Source organism: Colius striatus, chromosome 2, assembly GCF_028858725.1.
Source record: "Colius striatus isolate bColStr4 chromosome 2, bColStr4.1.hap1, whole genome shotgun sequence".
Classification (NCBI taxonomy): Eukaryota; Metazoa; Chordata; class Aves; order Coliiformes; family Coliidae; genus Colius; species Colius striatus.
The window spans coordinates 111038098-111062984 of NC_084760.1; the positions used below are offsets into that span (position 1 = coordinate 111038098).

General features: G+C 40.2%; 1 protein-coding gene across 6 annotated transcripts in view; it reads right to left on the reverse strand.

Moving 5' to 3' along the window:
- Window positions 1–1972: 1972 nt before the first annotated feature.
- The window catches only part of MAP4K3 (mitogen-activated protein kinase kinase kinase kinase 3), a 77835-nt gene continuing 54920 nt past the window's right edge, over window positions 1973–24887 (reverse strand). For 5 of the 6 annotated variants that reach the window (XM_061989128.1, XM_061989127.1, XM_061989126.1 and 2 more), the window contains 12 exons: window positions 21757–21841; window positions 20591–20670; window positions 18009–18069; window positions 17805–17922; window positions 14750–14808; window positions 12171–12274; window positions 11240–11411; window positions 8693–8761; window positions 8482–8574; window positions 7861–7931; window positions 5265–5320; window positions 1973–2798 (listed from right to left, as the gene is read on the reverse strand). In XM_061989128.1, coding sequence (XP_061845112.1) covers window positions 2711–2798; window positions 5265–5320; window positions 7861–7931; window positions 8482–8574; window positions 8693–8761; window positions 11240–11411; window positions 12171–12274; window positions 14750–14808; window positions 17805–17922; window positions 18009–18069; window positions 20591–20670; window positions 21757–21841 — 1056 coding nt within the window. In that variant the 3' untranslated portion in view covers window positions 1973–2710. The remainder of the gene's footprint in view (window positions 2799–5264; window positions 5321–7860; window positions 7932–8481; window positions 8575–8692; window positions 8762–11239; window positions 11412–12170; window positions 12275–14749; window positions 14809–17804; window positions 17923–18008; window positions 18070–20590; window positions 20671–21756; window positions 21842–24887) is intronic. The other variant, XM_061989125.1, reaches the window with a different exon arrangement.

Genomic DNA, 24887 nt, shown 5'->3' on the forward strand with positions numbered 1-24887 from the left:
AATTCTGCTTTGAGCTTGCTGGAACAAGGATGAAAAGCAGGAATATTCACATTTCAGAGCTTTTCACTTGTCTAAGAGCCTGCCTGCATATTCATGGACACTATCACAGCATAGACTGCAGAGCTGTTGCACTTGATGCCTTGAAGGAAAAATCCATCTGCTGAAGTTTAACAGCTGCCTCCCACTATGTGCAACACAGTGCTCTGCTCTGCAGCCCCTCCATTTGGAGGTGAAATGTGTCAGGCTATAAACAGACAGCAACTAATCTCCCCTCAGCTGCTCACGTGCTCCCCCTAGCTGGGATGGGCAAGAGAATCAGAAGAGTAGAAGAGAGAAAACTCTTGGTTTTAGATAAAGATGGCTTAATAGGTCAAGCAAAAGCTGCACACACAAACAAAGCAAAATAAGGAATTAATTCCCTCTTCCCCTTGTGCAGGCAGGTGTTCAGCCATCTCCAGGACAGCAGGGCTCCAGCACAAATATATCACAATGCTGAACATCCCTCCAACTCTGAACCTACCTCTTCTCCTTTCCTCCTCTTAACCACAGCTCTTATATGCTGAGCATAATGTATGGAATAGCCCTGTGGCTAGTTGGGGTCAGCTGGCCTGGCCCTGCTCCCTCTCAGCTCCTTGTGCAGCCCCAGCCCACTCACTGGCAGGTGATGGGGAGAAGCAGAAAAGCCCTTGGCTCTGTGCAAGTGCTGTTCAGCAGTAACCAAAACATCTCTGTGTTATCAACATTGCTCTTAGCACACATTGAAAACACAGCCCCATACCAGCTACTAGGAAGAAAATTAGCTCAGCCAAAGCCAGCAGAAGATGCCAGGATTCCTAAATACCAGTGAACAGGCTACAGCACCTCTTTCCTTCACAAAGCCGAGGTTGGTAATGTGAGCTTGCAGGTGCTCTCTTTGGTTGGTGCAAACATTGGACAGTCTGGGCCTAAACTCTCTCGCCTTCCGCCCGGAGCCCCCAGCACGAGCTGATATACTTCCTCTCCTGCCTGAAGAGGGGGGAGTTGGGGTTCCTCACTGGCCTCCACCAGATCATATTCACTCATTTTGCAGAGAAAAAAAAACCCAACCCAAAACAAAACCCGTTTTGCAATCAACAGAGGGGGGAAATTAGGTGACGGAAGAAATCAAACAAGCTGGAATTCAGACAAACTTATCTTAAATACACATCTCCATTGCCTAAAGGCCTGAATACTAAAGGCTTGCCCTCAAGTGCTGGCCTAAACTGAGTTGAGCTCCAGAGGCCTGACTGTTCATACACTCAGAAATGCCCAGCTTCTGTGTTTGGCACAAACATTTAATAGCAGAATTCAAAACTCAGCATGTTCCAGTTTAAGTCTTAGGTGGAAAATTAGTGCAGGTGATAATCTAATTGTACAACAACATGTTAAAAAAAGTTTATTTTACATTATATACATTAGAGAACATCTTTCAAAGCATTACCAATCACAACAATAATGCAGGCCATAAATCACTTTAGTTTGGTTTTAGTGTATATTATCACAATAAAATATAAAGAAACATATACAAAAAAAAAGGAGTCAAATGTGTGCATTTTGCTAAAACTTGGCATTTACATACTCCCGTTGGAAAATAGCAATCAAAAATACTTCTGATCAAAACTAAGTTCTTTTGATGTGTAGTAAGCATTGTATTGTTTGAATGAGGTAGTAACTTAATCATTTTGGCCATGTGTTAACATCCTAAATCAAGAAAAAGTATGAAAATGGTTATAAGGCCAAAAAAACCAAAAAGGTCAAAATGGCAACATCTTTGAGCTGTTTCCACAATGTGGAATGTTGCTCCTATTCATTGAGATATGAAACCATTTAGTAAGACAAACAGTAATACTAATTTTTATCATTGTATACACTAATAATTCAAACACCTATCGCAGGTACCACTAGTGTGGGACTGACACCCATCCAGAAAGTATTGTTTTCAAGCATAGAGAAGTAATTGTAAGGAGAATTTTAATTAAATATAAAAATACAGGTGTTTAACTGGTTTGTTTCACAAAGAAAACTACACAAGTGAACTAAAAAACCAAAAAGGATCTTGGAAGCCTAAGTCATATCCACAAAGTCACAGCTTACCTTTGTGACTAAATACATCACATCTCAATACGTTGTGCAAACATGAACACCAGTGTGTTGCATCAAAATTAAAACAAGATTGTAATCTGATTACAGCCTTGGTTACCATCTCTAAAAGTAAAGATTTATTTGTATTAGTAAATTACATATAATAAAATACAATAGTGTTCTTAACTGTACTGTATCTGTTCCTAGCATCCCACTTGATAATAAACACACGAGAAGTCCTTAAAATAGTACCCCGATTTCATTTTCGCATCCTCAGTGACTTTTACATCTGTACAGGTAAGACACTTGTACTTAACAGGAGGACTGCTATCTACAGAAAGTCAGTGGAGGGCTTCAGCAAGAAGTTTCACTGAAAAATACTGCGTATGTACAAAGATTACATAACAGTAAATTAAGCACTTCTGTGGTATCGTAATGCTTATGTGTCCATACCACAAACAATTCTCATTTTCCTCTCATGCCACAATAAATTATAAAGTAACTGAAGTAGGGTTACTGCAGCTTTTGTGCAATTTCAGCCAGTCACGAACGCTGCTGCAGCAGCAGGAGTGTTCTCTGGACACGGTGAGCTGCCTCCCAGGCACTCTTCTCAGTAACTGTTCTCATGCCCTGCCAGGATGTACAAATTGCTGTTGGCTGTTGGGTTATCTGTTGGCCTACTCTCCAGCACCACGACCCTAAAATGAAAAAGAGAAAAGCCACGTCATGTAAGAACTCATCGAAAAACATCCCTGGACAGAACAGGAAAGATTCTTTCCCAGGATCCATCCGGCATGAGGTCTTCTCTCTTCCCTTGGATGTCTCTAGTCCAAAAGCTGCTCACAGAGAGGCTAACCTCAAAGCTAGCCTAGGGTCTTGTCCAAACAAGGACTCCAAGAATCTCCTGCAGCATCTCTGGGCTCCTACTACAGTGTTTAACCAGCCTCACCATGTTGCTTTCCCCTCATTCTTCCATCTGGAGTTTCTCTTGCTGCAATATATGCCTGTTGCCTCTCCTCCTTTCAGTGGGGACTTCCAAAGAGGGTCCATCCCTCCCAATTGCCCGAGCTCGTGCTTCCCAAGAGGTCTGCAAGGCTCACCCATTAATTATGCTCCAGTTCTGGAAGGCATTAGCCTCCCCTTTGCCACTGGACATAACGCATCACCAAAGCTGACTCTTTTGTGAGCATTTGTAAGTTTTTCCCTGAGGCCATGTAACATAAATCCACAGAAACCTTCTCCAACTCTGAAAGTTCCAGAGACTTGCAGGCTGAGAGAGTCCTCCAGGTAAGGACTGCCATGCACAGTCTTCTCCCTTACTTTTTTCTTGCCACCGACTTTTGGTCAGCACTGGAGACAAGACCCTGGGTTAGCTGGAGCTACACTACAAGTGCAAAGACCATAAGGGATGCCCTATATCACACCTTTCTCTTCAAAGGAAAGAAATTAGCAATCACAACTCTGTTTCACAAACTAGTGGAGATAGTTTTTATTAGGCAAAAACTGCTAAAAGGACCAGGGTGCTCATGATTGAATTCTCCTCAAGAAACACCCTGAAATAAAGGTATATTGTGGGGAATTCAAATCTACCTATTGTGCATTCATCCAAGGAGAGGTTGCTTGCTTCAAAACTACCACTCAGGAAACCTACTTTTTACCCAGTGTACTCCACAAAAGGAATGAAACCTCATGCCATGAGGCATTCCCTGCTCACCAGGAGAAAGCAACACACAAGCTCTTATCAGACTGATGTAATTTTCTGTTTGTTTCTCAGAACTCCAGTTCCTGTAAACATCCTAGGAAATGCCATGTGTTACTCAAAAAGGGTTTCACAGCTCAAGGACAAAATATGTCAGAGCTGCAAAGCAAAATGGTATCTGAAGAAACCCGAGTTAATGTTTATTGCAGTGCAAAGTCTTTAAACATTGTCTCAGACTTGGGAGACTATTAGTTCAAGCCAGAAATAGATGGAGCCATACTTGGGGAAGAGGATATGGTTTTTCCAAGGCATTTTTTTGCAATGTCATGCTCCATTGTGAAATCAGAATCGTTCTTAAATTGAACTGTGCTGTCTCTCAACAATTAAGAACTGCCATCGTCAAGGTTAACTCCATGCACACCCCACTGGGACAGAGAAAGCAAAGCTCTCAGGGTCAGAGATATTCCTTACAACTGTCAGGTATTGCATGTAAGGCAGAATCCTCAACCCCTAGACAGCAAAAACTGCCGGCAGCTAGCTGATAAAGCCCCAGCACCATTCACTGCTGTTGATGTTACAGGTAATTACAGGGCTGCACATCAAACTTGGAGAAGCAGAGTATGGGGAAAGCCTTTAGGTGATGTGAAGCTTTTTTTGGTAGTTCCAAGATGCCACAAGAGAGTGAGTTTATGGCCAATGGCATGAGACAGAGGCAATTCCCAAAAGAAAAGTTAAAGCCTATCTTTGCACTTCATATGAATACATTACTAGTGAAACCTTCACATCAGCATGCACTCCCCAGAAGACAAAATGTCTGCTGGTTTTGTGGCTGTTACAGAAGTACAAAGTTCGACAGCAGGGCAGAGAAAGTTGAGGAAGTCAGGGACACTCCTAAAATAGCAGCTACCAACTTAACAAGCTGGTATCTGACAGATCAGACAGACACAGCATTAATGTCCTGCAAAGCAGACACCGAAACAGCTACACTGGGAATTGCCAAGAGCTCTTACAAGATCTGAGCTGTCATGTTGAGAGGACAACAGGTAGAGCTCTTTTCTAGGGGTGAGAGAGATGTAAATTTTTGTTGTATTTGTCTCCAGAAGTAGATCTTGGTGAGCTACTGCAGCAGAGTATCTGAAAGTAAAGATTTTTGCCAAGTTAAGCAAAAAGAAATGACAGCACAAAAAGGATGACACTCCTGGAGACTGGGGCTGCAGCCAAATAGGAGTTTGCTAGCATGGATCAATACTTCTGGAAACCCACAGACACTTCTAGAAGAACTTATTATTTGGGGTTTTTTTGTATTCTTTAAAGAAATAAGTTGAAAGGTTTAAAGGTAGACATGTACACAAAGGAATGAGTAAGATGGCTAAAAAAGGCATCACAAGAAACAAGCAAAAAGAACTTTTACAGGGTAGGAGGAACACCCATTGTTTCAGCATGCCAGGTTCATTTCTCTTCATACCTGTCAGATCCCAGAAGCCTGAATATCCTCGTGTTGTCAGAAATTTCTTGTGTGATCTAGGCAATAAAAATAAGACATGTGTTTGCAGGTTAAGTGCATGAGTGTTTCAATTTTGTTTTTAAAATCAACCTAGAGAAAAAAAAAAAATATATGACTAATGTTACCAATTTACTTCTGCTCTAAATCCACTACAGAATTTAATGCAACTGTTGCTTCTAAACAAGAGATAAAAATCTTCTCTAACTCCTGCTACATGATGTAAATTCCTCTGATAGCAACTACAAGCACAACAGCAGGGCTCAGCACTGCTACCAGTGCAATTTCCTTTACAGCCACGACTGAAATGGGTGTCTGCAGGGTGCAATTTCACTTACTCCAGAGTAGGTATCTAAAATGGGTCAGGTAAATCACACAGCAAACACATTTGGTTGAAATCCTTAGTCACAGTAATGATGCAGTAAGTCCATATTCTGAAAACCTTCACACAGAAACAATCTCATCTGTGGTACTCGTGCCCATGGTGAAAACACAGTACTCTCAGATTTCAAACTAGTGCAAGAGAGCCTAGTTCACTGCAGGTGATTTGGACTTGTGGGATACATCTTTATGATCACATGAATACTAAAGCATCAAAGAAAACATCATGTTAATCAACCAAAGCCCACTGTATGCTCTGAGGGATAGCAAGTCACAGTGTGAGCAGGTAGCACTGTTCACAAAGTTCTTTTTCTATACAGCCACTCTTGGCATTCTTCAGGAATAAAAAAAACAGAGATCCTTCTCTCCTTCCCAGATGCTAGCAGTATTAGCTGACACTGTGAATTCACTTCTGGCACAGAGAACTTGCAAGAGAGTTTTAATTCACAATAAAATTTTCCCCTTTGTTCAAGAAAATTACTTTCTGCTTGTTGTGGGGTTGAGTCTGCAGAGTCTTGGCCTAAATGTTGAGCATCATCTCAGAACTCATACAGTTCCTCATTTCATTCTTCCCACTCCATCAAACACTGGGGAAGGTCATGGTTGCAGAAAGAAATAATTTGACAAGCAGCTGAAATCATCCTCAATTAGACCAACTATGATAAGATGAGGGAATCTGAACTAATAAAGTCTTCAAAGACAAACGTGCTGCAAAGTTGGGTTGCTCAGGTTTTTGTCCCGTGTAACTCCTTCCTACATACTACATAGCATAAAATTCCCCCAGAAGTAACAATTATGGGTCAAGATCTGAGCCTCATAATGCAGGCTTTTCATATTACAGATGAAATTGGGCTGGTTTGTGGGGTTTTTCTCTTAATAGCTGTGGCTAGTAGAACAGCCAGGAGAGGTAAGGAATTTAACAGGGCCCGAGAGCTTACCCTAGACATGTTCTACAGAGAAGTTTTGGGTGGTTTGCTTTCTGACAACAGCTTAGTTTTGCATTCTCTTCCTCATTTAGGTGCTGGCTGTGGCTTGACAATAACAAAGCAAGACTACAGTGTTCCTTATGCTTTACATAATGAGTATAAAGCATCACTTGCACTGCAGCACTCTGGGACATGTCCTCTAACAACTGGATTACAGCTACTGAGTGCCAATGGGTGAAGTAATCCACTGAGCATTTCAGAATCCCATGAGCAGGAGCCTAGAGGTGGAAAGGTACCTGGAGGCACCATCTCCTCCTCATGGTCTGTGCTAACAGCTGGGTGCTGCAGGTGATCATTATGAATTCTTGGGAGAAAGACAATGCTGCCTGGTGATCAAATATGTACAAATGCCCCAAGAACCATTTGTAGACTTGGAAATCAGAAGTAGTCTGACTCCAGTCTTTGGCCCAGCTTTCCAAAGAGCAGGTTTACTGTCAGCACAGACTAGGTCACCTGTGGCTTTGCACAAATAAATGTAGTCATGTCACAACGTGAAGTATCTAAGCTTGTGTGTGACTGTACATGTACCTTAAAATACAATTAGCCATAATGAGCTTGATTTCTCAGCCCACGTGACACTGATGAAACAGCTGATGAAACCTGTAAGCATTCTCTAATAACCAAAAATCACATCAAACTGGCTGAAAAAAGGGACTACACAGAAATTTTAGAAAATAAATCTTTAGGTTGATCTGACACTTGTATCCTGAGAATGCAAAATACTCCTTGTGAAAGCTGGGCACTGAAACCTTCAAAGGGAACATGGAAGAAGCTAAAAAAATCCCAACAAGCAACTCAATCAACACTGTGACAAAAAGCTAATGCTTAGCAGTGGGTTGTGCAACCACTGTCAAAGCCTAGATTTCAGTATCCAGTTGTGAGATGCTAAGGAGCTGACACTGGCTTGGAAGCAATTTAAAGTGAAGATGATGAAGGTTACCAAGAACTAGGCCTGGATATTTTGTATGGCATCATGACCTGGTCTGTAGTTGCTTTGTATTGACTTGACAGTGGCTTTGTATAGCTTCACTGATTAGTTTGTAGCTTATGAAACACTTGGAATGAGACCCCAGCCTTCATGTCTAACCTAGGAGGTTACTGAAATGTTTTAGTCTTTGTTGTTTTCAGACAACAGCATCATGCATTTATGTTTATAATGGAAACTAGAATTTGAAGCAAAATGCAGTACTCACCTCATTTGATCTAAAACTCCTTCCCTGCATGCCGTGTTTCCAGAAGGCTAACACGCTGTCTTGTAGACAGACTGGTAACAAAGAACACTGCAATCAGTTTTGAGGCATAATGTCAATTTGTGCTTTTAAGACCAAAAGCATATGACTGCAGCTTTGAAATTGGTACATGTATGCTTTATTGTACCGCATTTGCCCACATAGACTGCCAAATGTCTCACAGGAATTGCTGAACCTGCCTGGTTTAGTGAGCGGGGCTTAAAAATATTCCCATCCAATCAGCATTGCATATGGAGCCTGTTCTAGCGACCAACCACCCCTCTCAGTGAAGAGCCTTTTCCTAGCATCCCATCTGGACTTTGCACTGTTTCCACATGTCCTATTGCTGCTCACCAAAGAGACCATCACCTCCTCTGCTGCCCCCCTTGAGGAAGTCAAGGACTGCAAGGAGCTCACCCTTCAGCCTTCTCTAAAATGCTCCTCCTAAATCTTGCCCTTGAGACCTTTCATCATCTTGGTCACCCTCCTTTGGACAGCTTCTAATAGTGTCATGTCCTTATCCTGAGGTCCCCAAAACTGCACCCAGTACTCGAGGTGTATTTGGTAGGATGAAATCCAACTTACCTATTGATTCAATCTGAAAGTCAAACGTGAGCTCCGACGACAGCTTGCGGCTGGATTTTAACCTGCCTTGCAGATTCACTATTTTTATGCAGCCTAGACAATAAACAGGACATGTCAACCTAGAATTCATCTTCAAGATATGACCTAATTAGAAGACAGACAGTATGCATGTATATGCACACGTATATATTTAGTTGATGCTAAAACTTACAATCCAAACACACCAAAATGGTATCTCTCTCCAGCTGTGTTACATGTACAACACTTGTCTCTGTAGTGTCTATAAAAAAATGACAGTGTTAGTTCATAACATAAATTAGCATGAAATTTGAAATGGAAGTTCTGGAGATTGAGTCAATGTAATGGGTTAGTGTGTTTTCATCTGCTTAAAATAATCATCTTACCAGTGGCATTTCTGTTCTCTTAGAGGAGCATGTCCACTTATCCAACGTGTTGACTGTGACATGAAAACTGAAGCTGTAACACTGAAGTATGCACTTAATCCAGCCTTTTCTAAGCCATACTCGTGTACATTGTTCTCCCTTGATTCTGTTAGTGTCATTTAATGTTGCTGTTGCAAAACCAGGCAGATATATGAGACTGTCCACACTAAACCTTAAAGCTGTTTCATTCCATTTTTCTTTTGCCTTTACTTCTAAATCTTGTCAGGGACTCGAATATTAGTTCATAATTCTTGCTGCTCCTTTCAGACTTTCCATCCCCAGGTCTTCAAAACACAGGGGATTATTTCCTTCTCCAAACTCTTAAAAAGAAGTGTTACCTTCCTCTCTTCTGGGTTACAGCTGCAGCAATCTCCATCACAGCAACAGGGGGATCTGCCCTGTGATCAGTGGACACGTCAACTCAAAAGAGAAGTGTAGTTTTGGTCCATTTGTTTGTTAACATTACATAAAAAGTAGCTCTTACTAATTCAGCATCACTACCAGTGATTCTGTAGGCATTCTTTCATACAGAAAAGAGAAACTCATTAAATCTGTTAGAGATGATAAATTAGAGCACGTTACCTAATAATTAAAACTGTTGAGAAGCAAAAAACTCCTTGAGGATGATGGCAGACATACCATCTCTTTCGCTCTTTGTCTTGGAAGGCAAGAAATACTTCTGATCTTAACCAAAGGTGGATATAGCCATGATGAAAGCATGCAACAGAAGGACTGGAGGATACACATCTGTGCAACCACATCATGCGATGTGGAAACATGCACCACACTGGTGGAAGCTAACAGGAGAAGGATGGCAAGGGGAGAATTCCCCTGCAAAAAGTCTCTGGCATCTATATTGTTTTAAAAAATGCCTTCATCAGACATTTACAAAAATGTCAAATGAAAGCTGCTATTTGATTGGAGCTATTTGTGACTGTATGGAACACATTTTCCTCATCTACAAAACACTTTCAGTCTGTTTCATTGCATTATTGCCTTCCTGCCAACAGGGGACAGGAATAAAGCAAGTGGACATGAGGTTCTAAATTACAGTCAAACAAGTGAGAGAAAATAACAGACACACAACATGAGAAGACACAAGTGATCAAGGAAGCTAAAGAAGTATTTTTGGAATGCACAATGCAATGATGACTTTTCCACGTTAAAGAAAACCAAAAGAGCTAGAAAGAGATTGCTAGTTGTGTATTTGCACACTGACACAGAAACACTGAGAAATGACAACAGGAACAGGACAGTAGGGGTCAAAGAATCTCTCTTCAGCTGTTACTTTTATGGACTTTACTGAAGTCACACAGCTATGTAAATGGAAGAGTTTGAAAATAAAATGCACATACCCTGAAGCAATTAAGTGCATTAATTGGCCATCCACTGATCTCTTTGTTTTTTATAACTATGTTTTAAACTGTGTCTAAATGACAGACTTTTAATACAGTAAGAAAGTCAGCAGGGATCTTCCTGAGTGAAACTGTTGTTCTTAGGGAGTTCCACAGTGCAAAACCAGCCAGGTACACACAGGTGTATAAGCCAGCACAGAATTCTGTATAAACACATCATGGATCAACGAGGGCTCTGTGAGTGGTAACAACTAAGCTATTTACTGCTTCTAAACCTGCCAGCTATGACTGGAGTCAGCTCACTACACTCTTAGAGGGGAATCTTGCAACTCTATAGAAAAGTCATTCGTAGAACACTTCCTTGAGGGAATTTCTACTGTTGCTCAGATGGTGGCTTCCTCACTCATATTTCACAGATCAGTGACAGACAATCAACTTGGCCTCCTGCTACTAGTGGTCCTAATCCCATTCACTTTCCATTAACATTGGAAGAACAGAAATATGCTCTCTCTCAGCAGAAGGTTTAATTAACCTCATGGGCTTTTTGCAGGAGACACATGCCACACCTACAGAGATGCTGAAAAAAAACCTACTCAGAGTGCAATTCTATGAAAACATAATTAAATTTAATAAACAATCAGAAGTCATGGTGCCGGGGCAGAGCACAGAACAGCACACAGGGTACAGCCTGATGCATGGAAACGCAAGAAACCACAACTTCATCCTCTGCTATACTCAAAATCTCAAGAAATCAAACCAGTTCAAGTAGAAACATCAAAAAAAAGAAGGCATGTGCAAGCAGGTAAAACCAGATATCCCCTTAAACAGAGAACTTAGAATGATCACTTAGCCTTAATGATTTAATCATTAGTTTTCTCAGAGGAAACTACCTTTCTAGTGCTTCAGCTTTAACAGAAGAGTAAGGAACATTTCTGCATGCAATTACAACAGCACACAAACCTGTTTCTGTAAACCATGAAGAGGTAGAATTTGGGTTGACAGTTTCAAACTTCACCACTTGGTTGAAGTCTCTTCCTCTACTGACACCGACACAAACTAAAGGGAATTCCTGCTCAGGGACTACCAGCATTTCAAACAACCTCAGAGGACAAGGTACAGGAAAATCTATGTGCTAAATTAAGAAATAAAAATATGTATTAGAAGAGAAACAAGTTTAGTCTGAGTTGCTATTAGCTCTTTTAAAATGTACGGTTACTTTTATGCTCTATGTTTTTTTCTAACACTGTTTACTTCTTCTGGTAACAATAATTGATATAAGAAGTCCTTGTTAAGAACTTTAGAGTCTTGATGCCAATTCAATTAAAATAAGGCTAGAGATGTCTTTCATCACATGCCCTGTGCAGCTGCACACAGAGGACCAGAGTCACTGCTCTCAGCTATGGTCTCTAAGCCTTGTGTCCCAGGCTGATCAAGTTTCAGCAGTTGCCTTTACAAATGTAAGTCCACCCTGGCTCCATCTCTTTAGGTGCTGTCAGATGGGGAGATAACAAGGATTTCTGAGCACCTCCAGTATCACAAAGCATAGAATAAGTGGCCTCCTCTCTGATACAGGAGCAAGCCCACTGCTAACTGACATTGCCACTCTGCTCTGCTGTGGCTCAGTCTGCCAGAGTTCTCCACTGTGCAACTAAAAGGCAATGTTGATGGAGAGAAGGTCTTTGGTCTTTAACTGAAGCACATGAGAAAACCAAGAACATCCCTATAAATATTCTGAGTCAGTGAATACAAATTTAAATAGTTACTTTAAATGTAATTTAACAGAAACCCAGGTAAAAGTCTAATAACTCAAGAAATGACCAACATTCGTAGCACATAGTTACAAGAAAAACAGAAATGAACTCAAGAGTATTTCACCTTATCATAATATTACCTTGATTAACATGAATTTTTGCATTGGTTCAACCCATTCTAACAAAACAATGCTGGACTGTAGTGCTCCACAAAGGTACTTGTGGCCTGTGTAGGGATTCCTCACTGCCAAAAAAAGAAGAGGTAGGTTACATTAGTGTACTAAGCAAATGCAAGTTATAAACAATTTCCAACTAAATAACAGTCCCTACACTTTAGAAGATCCCCACTACTATTACTCTAAGCTTTTCTATAAGGGAGCTGCTGCAAAGTCAACATCCACACTGTGAAAACGGTGACAGGCAGCTTGCTGGAGTATGGAGTGTCCTTCCACTGGGCATGAAGTTAACTAAGACACTGTGCTTATGTTTCACCTCTTCAACTCTAAATAAAGCTGGGGTGGTTTTTTTTTAGACTGATAAGCAAGATTTAGTGGTTTACAGACTTTAAAAGCATAGTTGACTGCATACACATTTGAAGTATCTTCCTCCACCATGGTGGTTTGCCTAAGCTGTCTCCAAATCGTCATAAGAAGCTGCTGAAGAATGGTACTTTCTATGATACACAAAGTTACCCAGCAGGCACCAAACAATCACTGTCACTTGACAACTGCTCAGTTGCTTCCCAAGCAGTGTAATAGTATGTCTGAAGTCCAGGAGCTCTGCTGAACACTTACAGATCAGCAGGATGTTAATTTTTGAAGTGACATGGTCCATTTCCACTCTGCTGCTCTTCTTCCATTGTTTGTCAGAACTCAGTTAAAAATTGGAAGAGAACAATAAAGTTGCAAAACTTGGCACTGTGAAAACTGAGGTTTCACCACTTGAATCCTACACTAGTGACAAAATTTCAGTCCTTAAGCACTGCCAGCACATCCATTAAGACAAACAAGTGTTACTTCGTACTTTGTACAACTACATCTAAAGATCAGATTTTCAAGTGCAGTAAAGCAACTGTGGGTCATCAGATGATTAGCAACATAGTTCAGACAATGAGCTTCTACAATCCAGTGCTACCTACATACATGAAATCTGCTCGTGCTGCCTTACTGCCAAGGCAATGGACTTGCAATCCCTTGGCACCTTAAACGTCAAAGTTTCATGTCATTAACCCAAGTTCTCACTCAGTATTGGTCAAACCAACTGCAGACTGCAGTAAGTAACACTTGGCTTGACCCTTAGCAAGGCTGAACTCAGCAGCAGAAACCACAAAACATGCAGTGACTGACACCTGTAACAAGACCAGAAGCTCTCATCTTTGTCTGCCTTCCATGGCACTGCTGCTTCCCTCAGGCCAAAGGGATACTTATGCTGCCAGCAGGAACGGAGGCTCAGGCTGCACACAGTAAGTAGGGCAGGAGAGAGGAATCTATCATTTCTCCCCTTGGACCTGTCTTTTGCAGCCACCCTTGTTGCCATCACAAATTATCACTTACGCCTATCATGCAAGGAGGACTCCAGGCTTATTAGGCTAAGCTATCTCTGAATGCCAGGACAGCAGACTCCCCCTCATAATGTCAAGTCCCACGGCATTCCTGTTAAATTCTGTGCCTGTTAGTACAGAAACCATAAGATTACAGAGGAGCACACCATCAGGTTTCTCAATTCATAAACAAGAGACCTGAAAACATATGGACTTCTAAATTAATTTTCATTTCAGAAAGCCAGTGTTTGTACCTACTCTGATCCCTGTCACTCCACGCCTCAGGGTGTTCCCTTCAGCATCCATTGACACTCACAGCTTGACTAGATGCCTCAATTAGGGCAAGGCCTGGACATACACAGTACATGTTAACACCCTACCACACCCTGGACAGTTTGTATCCCAGAAAAAGTCAAGTTTTAACATGTGAGTTGGACAAAGAAGTGACAACAAACATCAAATGTTTTTAGCAATGTTGGGGAGATTTTTGTCAGGATAAATGAACAAATGCTGAGTCTCTCAAAGTCTCCTAACACAACTCCTCACAGAAAACATTTCATCATGGAAAACCAGGTGAAACACTTCCAGGGACAAGAGCTCAACCTCAAGACCATCCATAGTTACCTTTTCTGGTTTGTTTTGGAGAGGTTTTTGTTTGTTTGCTTTTGGGTTTGTGGTGTTTTGCTGGTTTTGTTTTCCTTTTAAATCTATCTGCTCCCATCCCCCTTTTAGAACATGTCTTAATGCAGTGCAGCTTTAACACTTCAGTAGCTGGCACTTTGAACACACTATAAAGGCTTCAGAGACAACAGTCAAAGAATTGACAGTACTCCTTTATCATCCCATATTGATAACTGGAACTTGTGCTAGGAAGTCAGGTCACTTAAGCCTGATGGTAACTTAAGTCATGGAGATCAGGTTCTTTCTGAGGGCTGGTTTAACTTTGACATGCAATCTGCTTCTCTGCATTTCTTCAGAATTGTCTTTAAATACCAAGTGAAATGGTAAAGTTGTCACTGCTTAAACACAACTGCTCAAAGAGCCCACTGTCTGCAAATGCATGGTTTCATAATAATGACAAAAGTATCTTCTCTTTACCTCCTAAACCTGACTCAGTAATCTTAATACTGCCACCATTTTTACTGCTTCTTGGCATTTATTCTGCAGATCTTTACTTACCAACACAACACTTCTGACACCATTTAGTGTCAGGAATTTTTGTAGACACCGCAAACTTCCTACAAGATACAAATACAGAATTATTGATCAACTAAAACAATCAAATGCATTTGCTTTTTAGAGAGCTGTTGGTGAGAAAAAATTCTATTTGCTCCCTAGAAAAACTTTTAAAATATTTGTGTATTTCTTCTCAAAATTATATGCTTAGAACATACATGGCAATCCCTCTGCTAGCACTGACATGCTGCTCAGTTATGCAGCATTATGAACGCAGTTTAAAGTCTGGAATGGAGAGGAATTGGTACCTCAATACCTTCAAGCATCATTTGCCTTTTTAAGGTAATCATTTATCTCTTGCTCTTTAATTATATGCATTTATAGACATGCCTGGATAGTCTATGACAGTTTCTCTTTGTAATGCTGTAACTTATTGTGTAGTACCCAGCACAAGATGCAAAGTCTACTTTCATCCCAAGGACCTTATAGTTTGCAGACAAGATACATGGAACCGAGAGGTGTGGGAAGTGATGGCAAACTGGGTCACTTGCTGTGTCACAACCTTTGCAAACTAACAGCTTGAATTTTGCCAAACTCTTCATAGGCAGCACAGCACGTTTCAAGAGAAGGTCTGAAGGAAGGTTGGAAGGCAGTTTTGCAAGATGTTTTATCTTGTGCAGGGGACGGTCCCTGAGAAATCATGGGAACCATTACTTGAAAAATTATCATATAAGCTAGTGAAGATGTTTTTATTTGCTGGTACTGGGAATTGATGGACCTATACAGACCAGAAGATGATGGTATGGAGACTGGCCACAGTAGTCTTGATAGCAAAATAACTAATGCAGTAAAACAGATGGGCATAAATGATAGTGATAGATGCTGCAGTCACAGCCATGAAACGGGAAAATGCTTGCACAGCATTTCAAATAAAGCTACCCAGAAGTGACTGATAACACAGCTGGAGTGAGCAGTATGAAATCTGTGTACTGACTGACAAAGTTTGGTTGGAAAAGGTCACAGAAGGTTTGAAAGGAACTGCTGAAGGACTCTCAAGGCAAAGAAGCTGGAAAGGAGACTTATCATAGACGTATTTTCTGCTACTGAATGTTTGCCTACCAAATATCATAAATACAGCTTAGATCATTTTGTAGATGAATATACAAGCCTCACTAATTACTTGGAATTCTATTTTGCTTTGCATCTTCTCTACTGAAACTCAGCTTTTAGCAGATTTACATTTTTCATGTAGCACTCGCCATCACAGCATCCAGGAACTTGCTGAAGAATACACTGTGGTGTGACAGATGGGGAAAAAAAAGGCTCCATACTCCAAATGTACTAATTCAGACTGGCTAAATTTTACCATGCTGTTGCCTTACAGGAGATAAAACCAGCAAAATGGTTTATCTAAATGAATCTCTCCTGCCTTAGAATGACTGGCTTGGCATTCACACATTCAGGTTGTGCTGCATTTTTCTTGGGAAGTGACATGACAGCACAAGAAATTTTCTGAGCCCTGTGCAATTTGGGTGAGGTGTCATTCCAGGCTGAACGTAGCCTGAAAGTTTTCCTCACATGATCTTTATGATAATTATGGTTATTAGTCCACTGTTGATGTAGTCCTCAAGTCAAAGTCATCCAGACAAAGTTAGTTTGGAAGAGAGGTGCAGAACAGTAGCGCAGGCACACAGAAGACAACAATTTAAAGCACAAACTATCTCTTAGGTGATTAGAATTTTGCCCCTAGGAACAACACAACTTTCAGACAAGTGTTGCACCATTCTGTTTGTAGATGACTGAACAAGCAGCCTTTCCTGAATCCAAGAATTAAATGGTAATAGGCTGTTAATAGAACCAAGGTAGCAGGGAACCAGGTCTTCTATAATACAACCTCCAAACAGAAAGCCTATTTTATGAGAAGAACCAATGATTCATTATGCACTTTAAACAGCAAAGGTTTCTCTGACAACTAGATCGGTGTTACTACATCTTCCCCTTGGATTTGCATGGGCTCCTAAGGCTTATTCAGCAGCCAGTGCTGCACCCAGTCTCTGGGATTTGGTATGTACTTGTTGGTAAATGAAGTAGGAGGGACTGCATGCACAATGTGCTGTAGGCATCTGGGGACAAGAGCACTTTCTACATCAGCCTGTGAAAAATGACTAGAGAACAAGGAATGGCAAATCTGTAGTCCAGATCCCCCACAAACCCATTCCCTCTGCAGTAAGAGATTAAACATCCCCATTTTGAGGTTTTTTGTTTGGATTGTGGGGGGTGTTTAGAAGAACAGAAAGATCATGCCCAGAGCAATTAATTTAAGATCACTGTTTCTACTTGCCTGAAATACCACAAGTACAACACTGACCCTAGATTTTGTTTAGCATGAAGTGCAAACAGGATCTACAACACTACACTATAGCTGAAAAGAGCTATGCCCAGAAACAAGAGGTTTCATGATGAAAAGATAATACAATCATAGAATGACTTGGGCTGGAAGGTACCTCAAAGACCAACTTGTTTCAACCCCTTTGCCATGGACAGGGACACTTTCCACCAGGCCCAGGTTGCCCAAAGCCCCATCCAGACAGTCCTTGGATGCTCCCAGGGATAAGGGATTCATAGCCTCTCCGGACAACCAGTATCAATGCCCCAACACTCTCACAGGGAAGGATTGAAGCCACTACCCCTTGTCCTGTCCCTCCAAGCCCTTGTAAAAAGTCTCTCTTTGGCTTTCTTGTCTGCCTCTTTAGGTTCTGGAAAGTGCTATAGGATCTCCCTGGAGCCTTCTCTTTTTCCAGGCTGAACAACCCCAGCTCTCGCAGTCTGTTCTCATAGGTGAGATGCTCCAACCCTCTCATCATCTTCATGGCTCTAGTAGGAATATATTTGCACCTTGATTTGTGTAAATTTAGGCATCTACCCTCTGATTGATGTCCACAAGAACTAAAGTAATCTTTGAACTGAGCTTCACATGATTGGGTATACAGAGGTTCACAAGCATGTCCTGAACTCCCAGAATTAAGACATTCTGATCTATCTGATGACAGGTATTTACCTGGGAAGTATTCGGTCAGGGAGTTTATGTGCTGGAATAGCAACAGGTAACTTTTGCATTTGCCTTGCATAATCAAAGAGTCCTGGTAGATTATGGGAATAAAGCTGAGAAGCTTTACCTGGAAATTAGAAAACAAAACCACACTTCAAACACGAAACCAAATGTTTACCAGCACTACCACTCAGAGACAGCACAGTAACTTACCAGATATTGATAACAAGCAATTGTTCATGACATATAACCAGGTACACCTTCGAGGAAACAGCTGATAAAAGGAAGAAAAAACAAAGAGAGAAAAGCCTTCAATGGGATATGCATAAAATGTGAGCACATTAGGTTAATATCTGCATAGACAACAGGACAAAATTACTGTTGACTTGCTTTCTGTAGCAGAAATTAGCTTAAGCCAAGTAATGTTTACCTGGATTCCAGAGCTAATTCAGAGTAAATCTTAGGCACAAACACGCTATTTAACATACACATTAACATTTAGACAATGAGCACATTTTATGTTCATGTCTTCAAGTACACTATAATTAGCCAGCAAGACATAATTATAAAGATCAATCAATCCTTTTCCAAAAATGTTCAGATCCACCAAACAAAGCATGGTCAACAAACCACAGCCACTCTAAAGCCTGTCATAGCCCAAAGCTCTTGAAACTATTAAAACTGACACTTGAAGGGACTCTCCATCTGCATATGATTACACCTATCACCTAAGTGATCCAGGAATGGTCAAGGCAGAATTGTTACTTGACAAATCCCACAAACACTAGAAAGATAGGTCTGAAACCAACACGACATCCTCTAAAAAGGAAAAGAAAGTTCACAAAATAAGATGGTACTTCCCACCCTCACCCCCAAACTTCTGGAGCTTGTTACCACAAAGGATAATGGCAGTGGAAAGTATCAGCAGCATAAATGAAGGATTAGACATATCCAAGAGATCTATAAATGGACATAAGAAGCAAACAGGCAGGGATCCTCAAACATCTTAGATGACACAAGTGAGGAGAATGGCCAGCAGATAGCCAAGCCCATGGACATTTCCTACTGCCCCTCTAAGAAACAGACCACTCAGGAGGACATTTCATTTGCTTTTAAAAGAAACATACCCTAAATACAAAACAAGCCCCCCCATCCCCCCCCCCCCCAACAACAGGAACAATCCCTCACTGATGGTTTATTAGAAAGACTTGAAAAGAGTTGTAAATTAATTGAAAGAGGGGTTTTTTTTCTGCCAAAGAGCAGGGGATTAATCCTGAAGCTGTGCTAACTCCTGTAAACATCTCTTATTTCTGCTTTATCCATTAGTGAAGTGGAATGTAGTGAAAAAATAACCAGAGATACCACTTTTGCATTTCCACCAAATTGTATCAGACCCAGAGAGTAAACAACAAAGTGAGATGTAGAACTTTAAAGTCCTTTTGCCAGTTATCATAAATATCAATGTAATAAATGGTTAGCACAGAGGGTGCACTTCTATTCCTGAAGTCTCCTCATAACCTAAACACACTACAAGAAAAACCTACAGTAACAATCTACAAGTATGGCTGTACCTAAATTTAATGTGCAGGTTTGATTTTGTGTAGCTGCATAAGCACACTGGGACTTGGTAGTTTTGGATCCGAGGATTACAGAACAGCAATACTTCAAATGTCCGAGTTGATTGATGTCTCTCTCACTCCTCCTGTTCCACATATGATTGGCTGTTTTTACAAGCATCTCTTCTTGTGTCTTAGTGCTTATTACAACATCTCCCTAAAAGCTCACTAGGCAATGCACTACAGAACATGGTGCTTAGAGAAAACAAGGATGAACATGAAAGCATGAGCTTCATTACACTAGTTCTTGTCTATTTTTAAAAAATCCCACAAAAACACACCAAAAGGCAAAAAAACCCTCAAAACTTTCCTTGGTCTATTTGCCTACAAGAATTATTGTTTAGTGATACTTCTCAGGGTAGGTTTTACAACTGCATATAGCAATAGAGAGATACCTGAGCTAAGTTTAAACTCATTCAAGCATCAGTATGATTATGGGCCACACGGAGCTCGGTGCAAGCCAGCTAAGGCTTCTTTTCAACACAACAGACATATCTACAATGCCTGGACCCTGGAAGATGAACAAACACCAGTGCCTCCAGCTTACAGTGTGAAGGCTGTCCTTGCAAATTCCTCCATCTCGATGGCAGATGCATAGCTCCCTAAGTTAGGGAGAAGGCAGGAAAGAAAACAAGTCTCTTAGAGATTAACAAAAGAGCTGGAGAAGACACCATACAGAAAAACCTGCCAGCATTTCCCTCTCCCCAGTATCCTCAAAAAAGTTACGACAAGATTCTGCAAAGACAGAGTTTTAATTGGGATTCAGTAAGCTCTCAGCAGCAAAGCTGTATTTAAGATCAAAAGAATGGCAGTTGAAACACAATATTGTATTCCATCTTGTACCAAAGCTTTAAAGATAACAGCAACTTTCATCCTAAATATATCAGGGAAATTCCATACTATTTGACAAATCATTTAAGTGCAGGACCATGCACTATGATGAAGTCCAACACATTGATATATACAGAAGTCCTACGTAAACATGGTTGAGCCTACAAAAAACTTAAAACACGACTGAAAGGTATCCTCAACAGTAAGCATTTAAGGTTAATTCTCAGTGTAGATCATACCTATGTGCCTATGCAGATGTAGCAAAGAATTTTAACCAGGATTATACAACATGAATCTTGAGTAGCTAAAAGGTGGATTTTTTTCCAAAGTATCAAACCAAAGATATACCTGCTCCATTGACGTTTCATGAAGTTCATTGAGGTTCAGTGTGTAAATACCTTCTTCTGCACCAAATATCAAGTACTGATCTGCAGATGCAAACAAAACAAAACAAAATCTAGAAATCCTGATTTAAGGAGAGAGTGTTTTATAAGAATATGCAGCTCTTTACCAAAACCAAGAGAAGACTTACAACAATTACACACATCGAAACAAATCAATCTTTAACAGATAGTGTTTGAAAGCATGGAAAATTCATCTTGCTGAGGAAGCTTACATTTGTGGATGAGGCTGTTTTAAGACATTAGGAAAGATCAGTCTTTTTTGTGACTAATCATTGGAATAAAAGACAGTAGTGATACAACCATAAACAAGAATTCACATGAACTATTTCCTCATATACAGATTATCCTTGTAAGACACTTCCATACATTCTATGACATATTCAAAGCCTTCTTTTGGACTACTTCAACAGTAGCATTAACTGGAATGTTTTCTCAGTACTTTGGGAGTGCCCCAGTTCCTGAACATAATTAATACCCTGGATTGCATTTAGGCATGCAAGCAAGACAGACAGCTGATATTGAGATCTCAACTGCAAGAGACTGACTACTGTAATTTCAGTATCTAAAAAACACAGGTATTTTCATGCTTACTGGCACAGCAGCATGTCTGTACAGCCTGCAATCAAAAACTGAAATTGCAGGCCACGTGAGTACAATGTTACCAATTACCCCTTTCATCAGGCTATATAATAAAGCACAAAAATGTATGCAAATATAAAGAGAGTTGCAGAAACCTGTAGGACCAGGAAGATTTGGGAGAGGAGAGACTGAAGACATCAATCTCAACTGGGACCTCCACAAGGCAAACTTTTAAAAAATAAATTAAGATTGACATCTTTTAGACTAAAATGTTGAGTCTTGAATCAGAATTTTTACAAGTGGTTTGTTTTTTAACCTTTGATATGTAGTTTGTTTCAATCAAAGCTGAAAACTGCCCTATATAATTTCACATAAATAAAAACCCAACAATGAGCTTCAGACAGCTGTGGCATAATTAAAGAGCTTGTGCTTACATGAATAAATCTGTTTTATAATATATCTGTTTTAAAAAGCATAATCTTTCTCATCTGAGATGATGACAAAATGGATAAAATACACTTAAGATAGTACCTCTTGTATCTGGATTTATCCATGATGTTGCACAATGAATTTTTAATGGACAGCCATTGAAAACCTTTGAAAAGCAAGCACCCATCTGTAGAAGTAAAAACAATTTAAAAGATACAGATGAAGAACTAAAATGTGACATTTCCAATAGGATTATTTTTACTTGAAGTAGTAACAAGAGCTTAAGAGCAGTTTCATTTGCCATGTGGAAAATAACCTTATCCTGACAAAAAGTTCATGAAGGAATTTAAGTGATTTTTTTTCCTGTTTGTAAGACCTTTCTGAACAAACATACCAGAACTAGAATTTTGGGATTAGCTCCTAAATTAACAGCCTAAACACTTTCTACAATGGTGAGAAACCTGAACAAAGTTCCTGAATATTGTGTCTTTAGAAAGCCTCAGAGAGACTTCATTTTTGTCACATTTCACACATTTAAAATGAAATATCAACAATCAAAATCTTAGTCTCAGATTCTCTATTATTGGTTTTGAATTAACTTATTTGCAGTATCAACTGCTTCCCAAAGGAAACCTCTGGTAGAAGATCCCACTCCTTGTTCAGCATAACCCTAATGATCTTGGTTTGCCTGTTGTCTTGCATGATATAATAGAATCAACCTCTACATCTTGCCCTCTAACGAAGCAAAAGCATTTGTAGGCATTTATAACAATACTACATACATTTGCTTCAGGATTACAGAAAGGCAAAAGTCAGGGCTTCCTCCTTTCCCCTCAAACATCAACATAACAATTACCAATCCTACCCGACAAGAAACAGAGCAGATCAGTAGTATTGTAGATGAAAGGGAATGATACAGTAGCAAACAACAATTAGTAAAGTGAAAATCCATCAAATGATGATAAGCAGCTATTACCTTTGCACAAAGCTATATACTCTAATACAGCCAGAGAATGGCAATGCTTTCACTTTATAATTCTCAAAGTGCTACTATTATCCATCTATAAATTAACCAAGGAGCTGTCATGTTAACATTTGGACAATTATTGTTAATCTGCCACTGAACAAGAAACTCTGCACAAATTTTAATTCACTTGTGAACATAGTTTAGTTTAATAAGAGAAAATTTCATAATTAATCCCTTAAAAGGAAAAGCAGTAGAAATTAGATCCTTCCTTTGTGCTTTGATGATTTCTCTCTTGTATCACTATAATCAAGTCTGTGAGTTTGTCCACCTATATACTTATGTGAGAGAAGAATCTAATTCATTAAAGGTAAACTGCAAAATGTAAAATACCCCATGGGACAAAGAAAAGGGGAAATGACTTCAGCACTGCAGAAGTCTGACTGCCACGGCAGGGAGCTGGCTGCTTGCTAGACAATAAGACAATCCTGCTGCAGGCATAAGAACAGAAATAAGATGAGATATTCTTGAGACAGGAATATGAGAAGACAGTGAGACAGAGTAACCTCAGGGTACTGACACCTTCAATGTTGTCAGATCCTTTGGCAGCAAGGAGTTTGAAGAAGAGATGACATCCAGTGAAGTCATAAAAGGACTTTCTTATGGAATGCTCTTCCCAAGCGTACAGGGCACAGACCAAATGACATTTAAAGCACCGATCTAGAATATTGGTAAGTGTTTCTGCTGCTCCTGTAAATACCTAAGCAATTCTCCTTGACCCTTTTTCAAGCACTGAAGAGAAATACTGAAGAGCAAATGAAAGCTGTGCTCACATGGAAATCTGAAGAGGTTGCAAAATCATTTTCCTCTGTCTGTTCTTAGCTCTGATCTCCGGAAAGCCTGCAGAGCCAGGATGCTTCTGCAAATGCCTCCGAAGGATAAATGGAGCCTGAAGGTACCAACTGTAAATACCAAGTAGATCTCAAGAATATAGCTGAGAATCAGATACATACTGAGCTGCTAGTGCAAGGAAAAAAACCCTATAATCATAAAATAAGATGTTGAAGCAAGGCTCCTTGATCTAACTGCTGCCATGGAGGCTTTTAAGTCTCAGGGGAATTTCTGTAGGCAGGGTATTCCTTCACTGGTAGGATCTAACAGGTCTCCTTATGTTCTAAATCACTTAAAATAGCAAGGAAAAAACACGCTACCAGTCTGGGTTATCGAGAAAGTTGAACAACTCTACAGTCATGGGCAACCACACCTAAATACCACTTCAAATAGAGCCAGAGAACACCTAACCATTTTAGAGGACAGTGGGAACGTGAAACACTTCTTAGCCCTCAGCAACACACTGAAGAATCACAAATAACAAAAAGCTCCAAACAAACAAGCAGCAGAACAATCACATATCACAGGAAAAGAACATAAGAGATGGGAATATTGTCAGTTTTACTTACAGTAGGAGGGTATTTGTTAATTAAGACTCCTAGCTGATGTTAGGATATAAAACATATTCCACAACAGAGAGAGTAAAAATGTCCAGTAATCCCAATGACCTGGGATAAAGACCCCTTCCCTACTCAAGTTCTCATTATTTCTCAACTGATGGAGACAGCAGGCAGAGGAACCTGTAAGTGCCAAATCAGTCTTCAACACTTCACAAGAAGATTAGAAAGTGTGTTAATAAAAGGTAGGGTGCGATGAGGGCAGAGGAAGAGAGGGGAGTTTCTAACCAGAGGACCAGCAGCACCAGAGAATTATTGCACTACAAAGATGTGTGAACATGCAGAGTGCAGTCCAATACCCAAAGACTTTTGATCAGTTGCAGAAGTCTTCCTATTTTAGTGAATCTCTTTTTACAGCTTCATTATAATTGGCAACTCATAGTCATTCCCTGATGGCCTGTCCCTAAAGCTTATGGCAGAAGTTCAAAATGTATGACTTCATTTTGCGCTATTTTCTACATTTTTTCTCATTCCACTCATTGCATCTGTCTTATTTCCCACTCTCCATGATTGTTTAGTTCTTCTCAGTGCTAGGAATGCTTCCAAATTTCTGTCATCCCCTTGTCTGAAGTATGCAGTTCTACTGCATTTAGTTTAACATTTAGATTATTAAAACGGGATTGACCTCAATAAACTACACTAAACACATCAAGAACTCAGAGCTCTGGAGTAATCCTGTGCACCCCTGAAAGAGATGATGGTTCTAAGAAACAGAAGCATGACATCAACCTGTCCTGCTCCTCTAAAATGAGGAGGAAGTA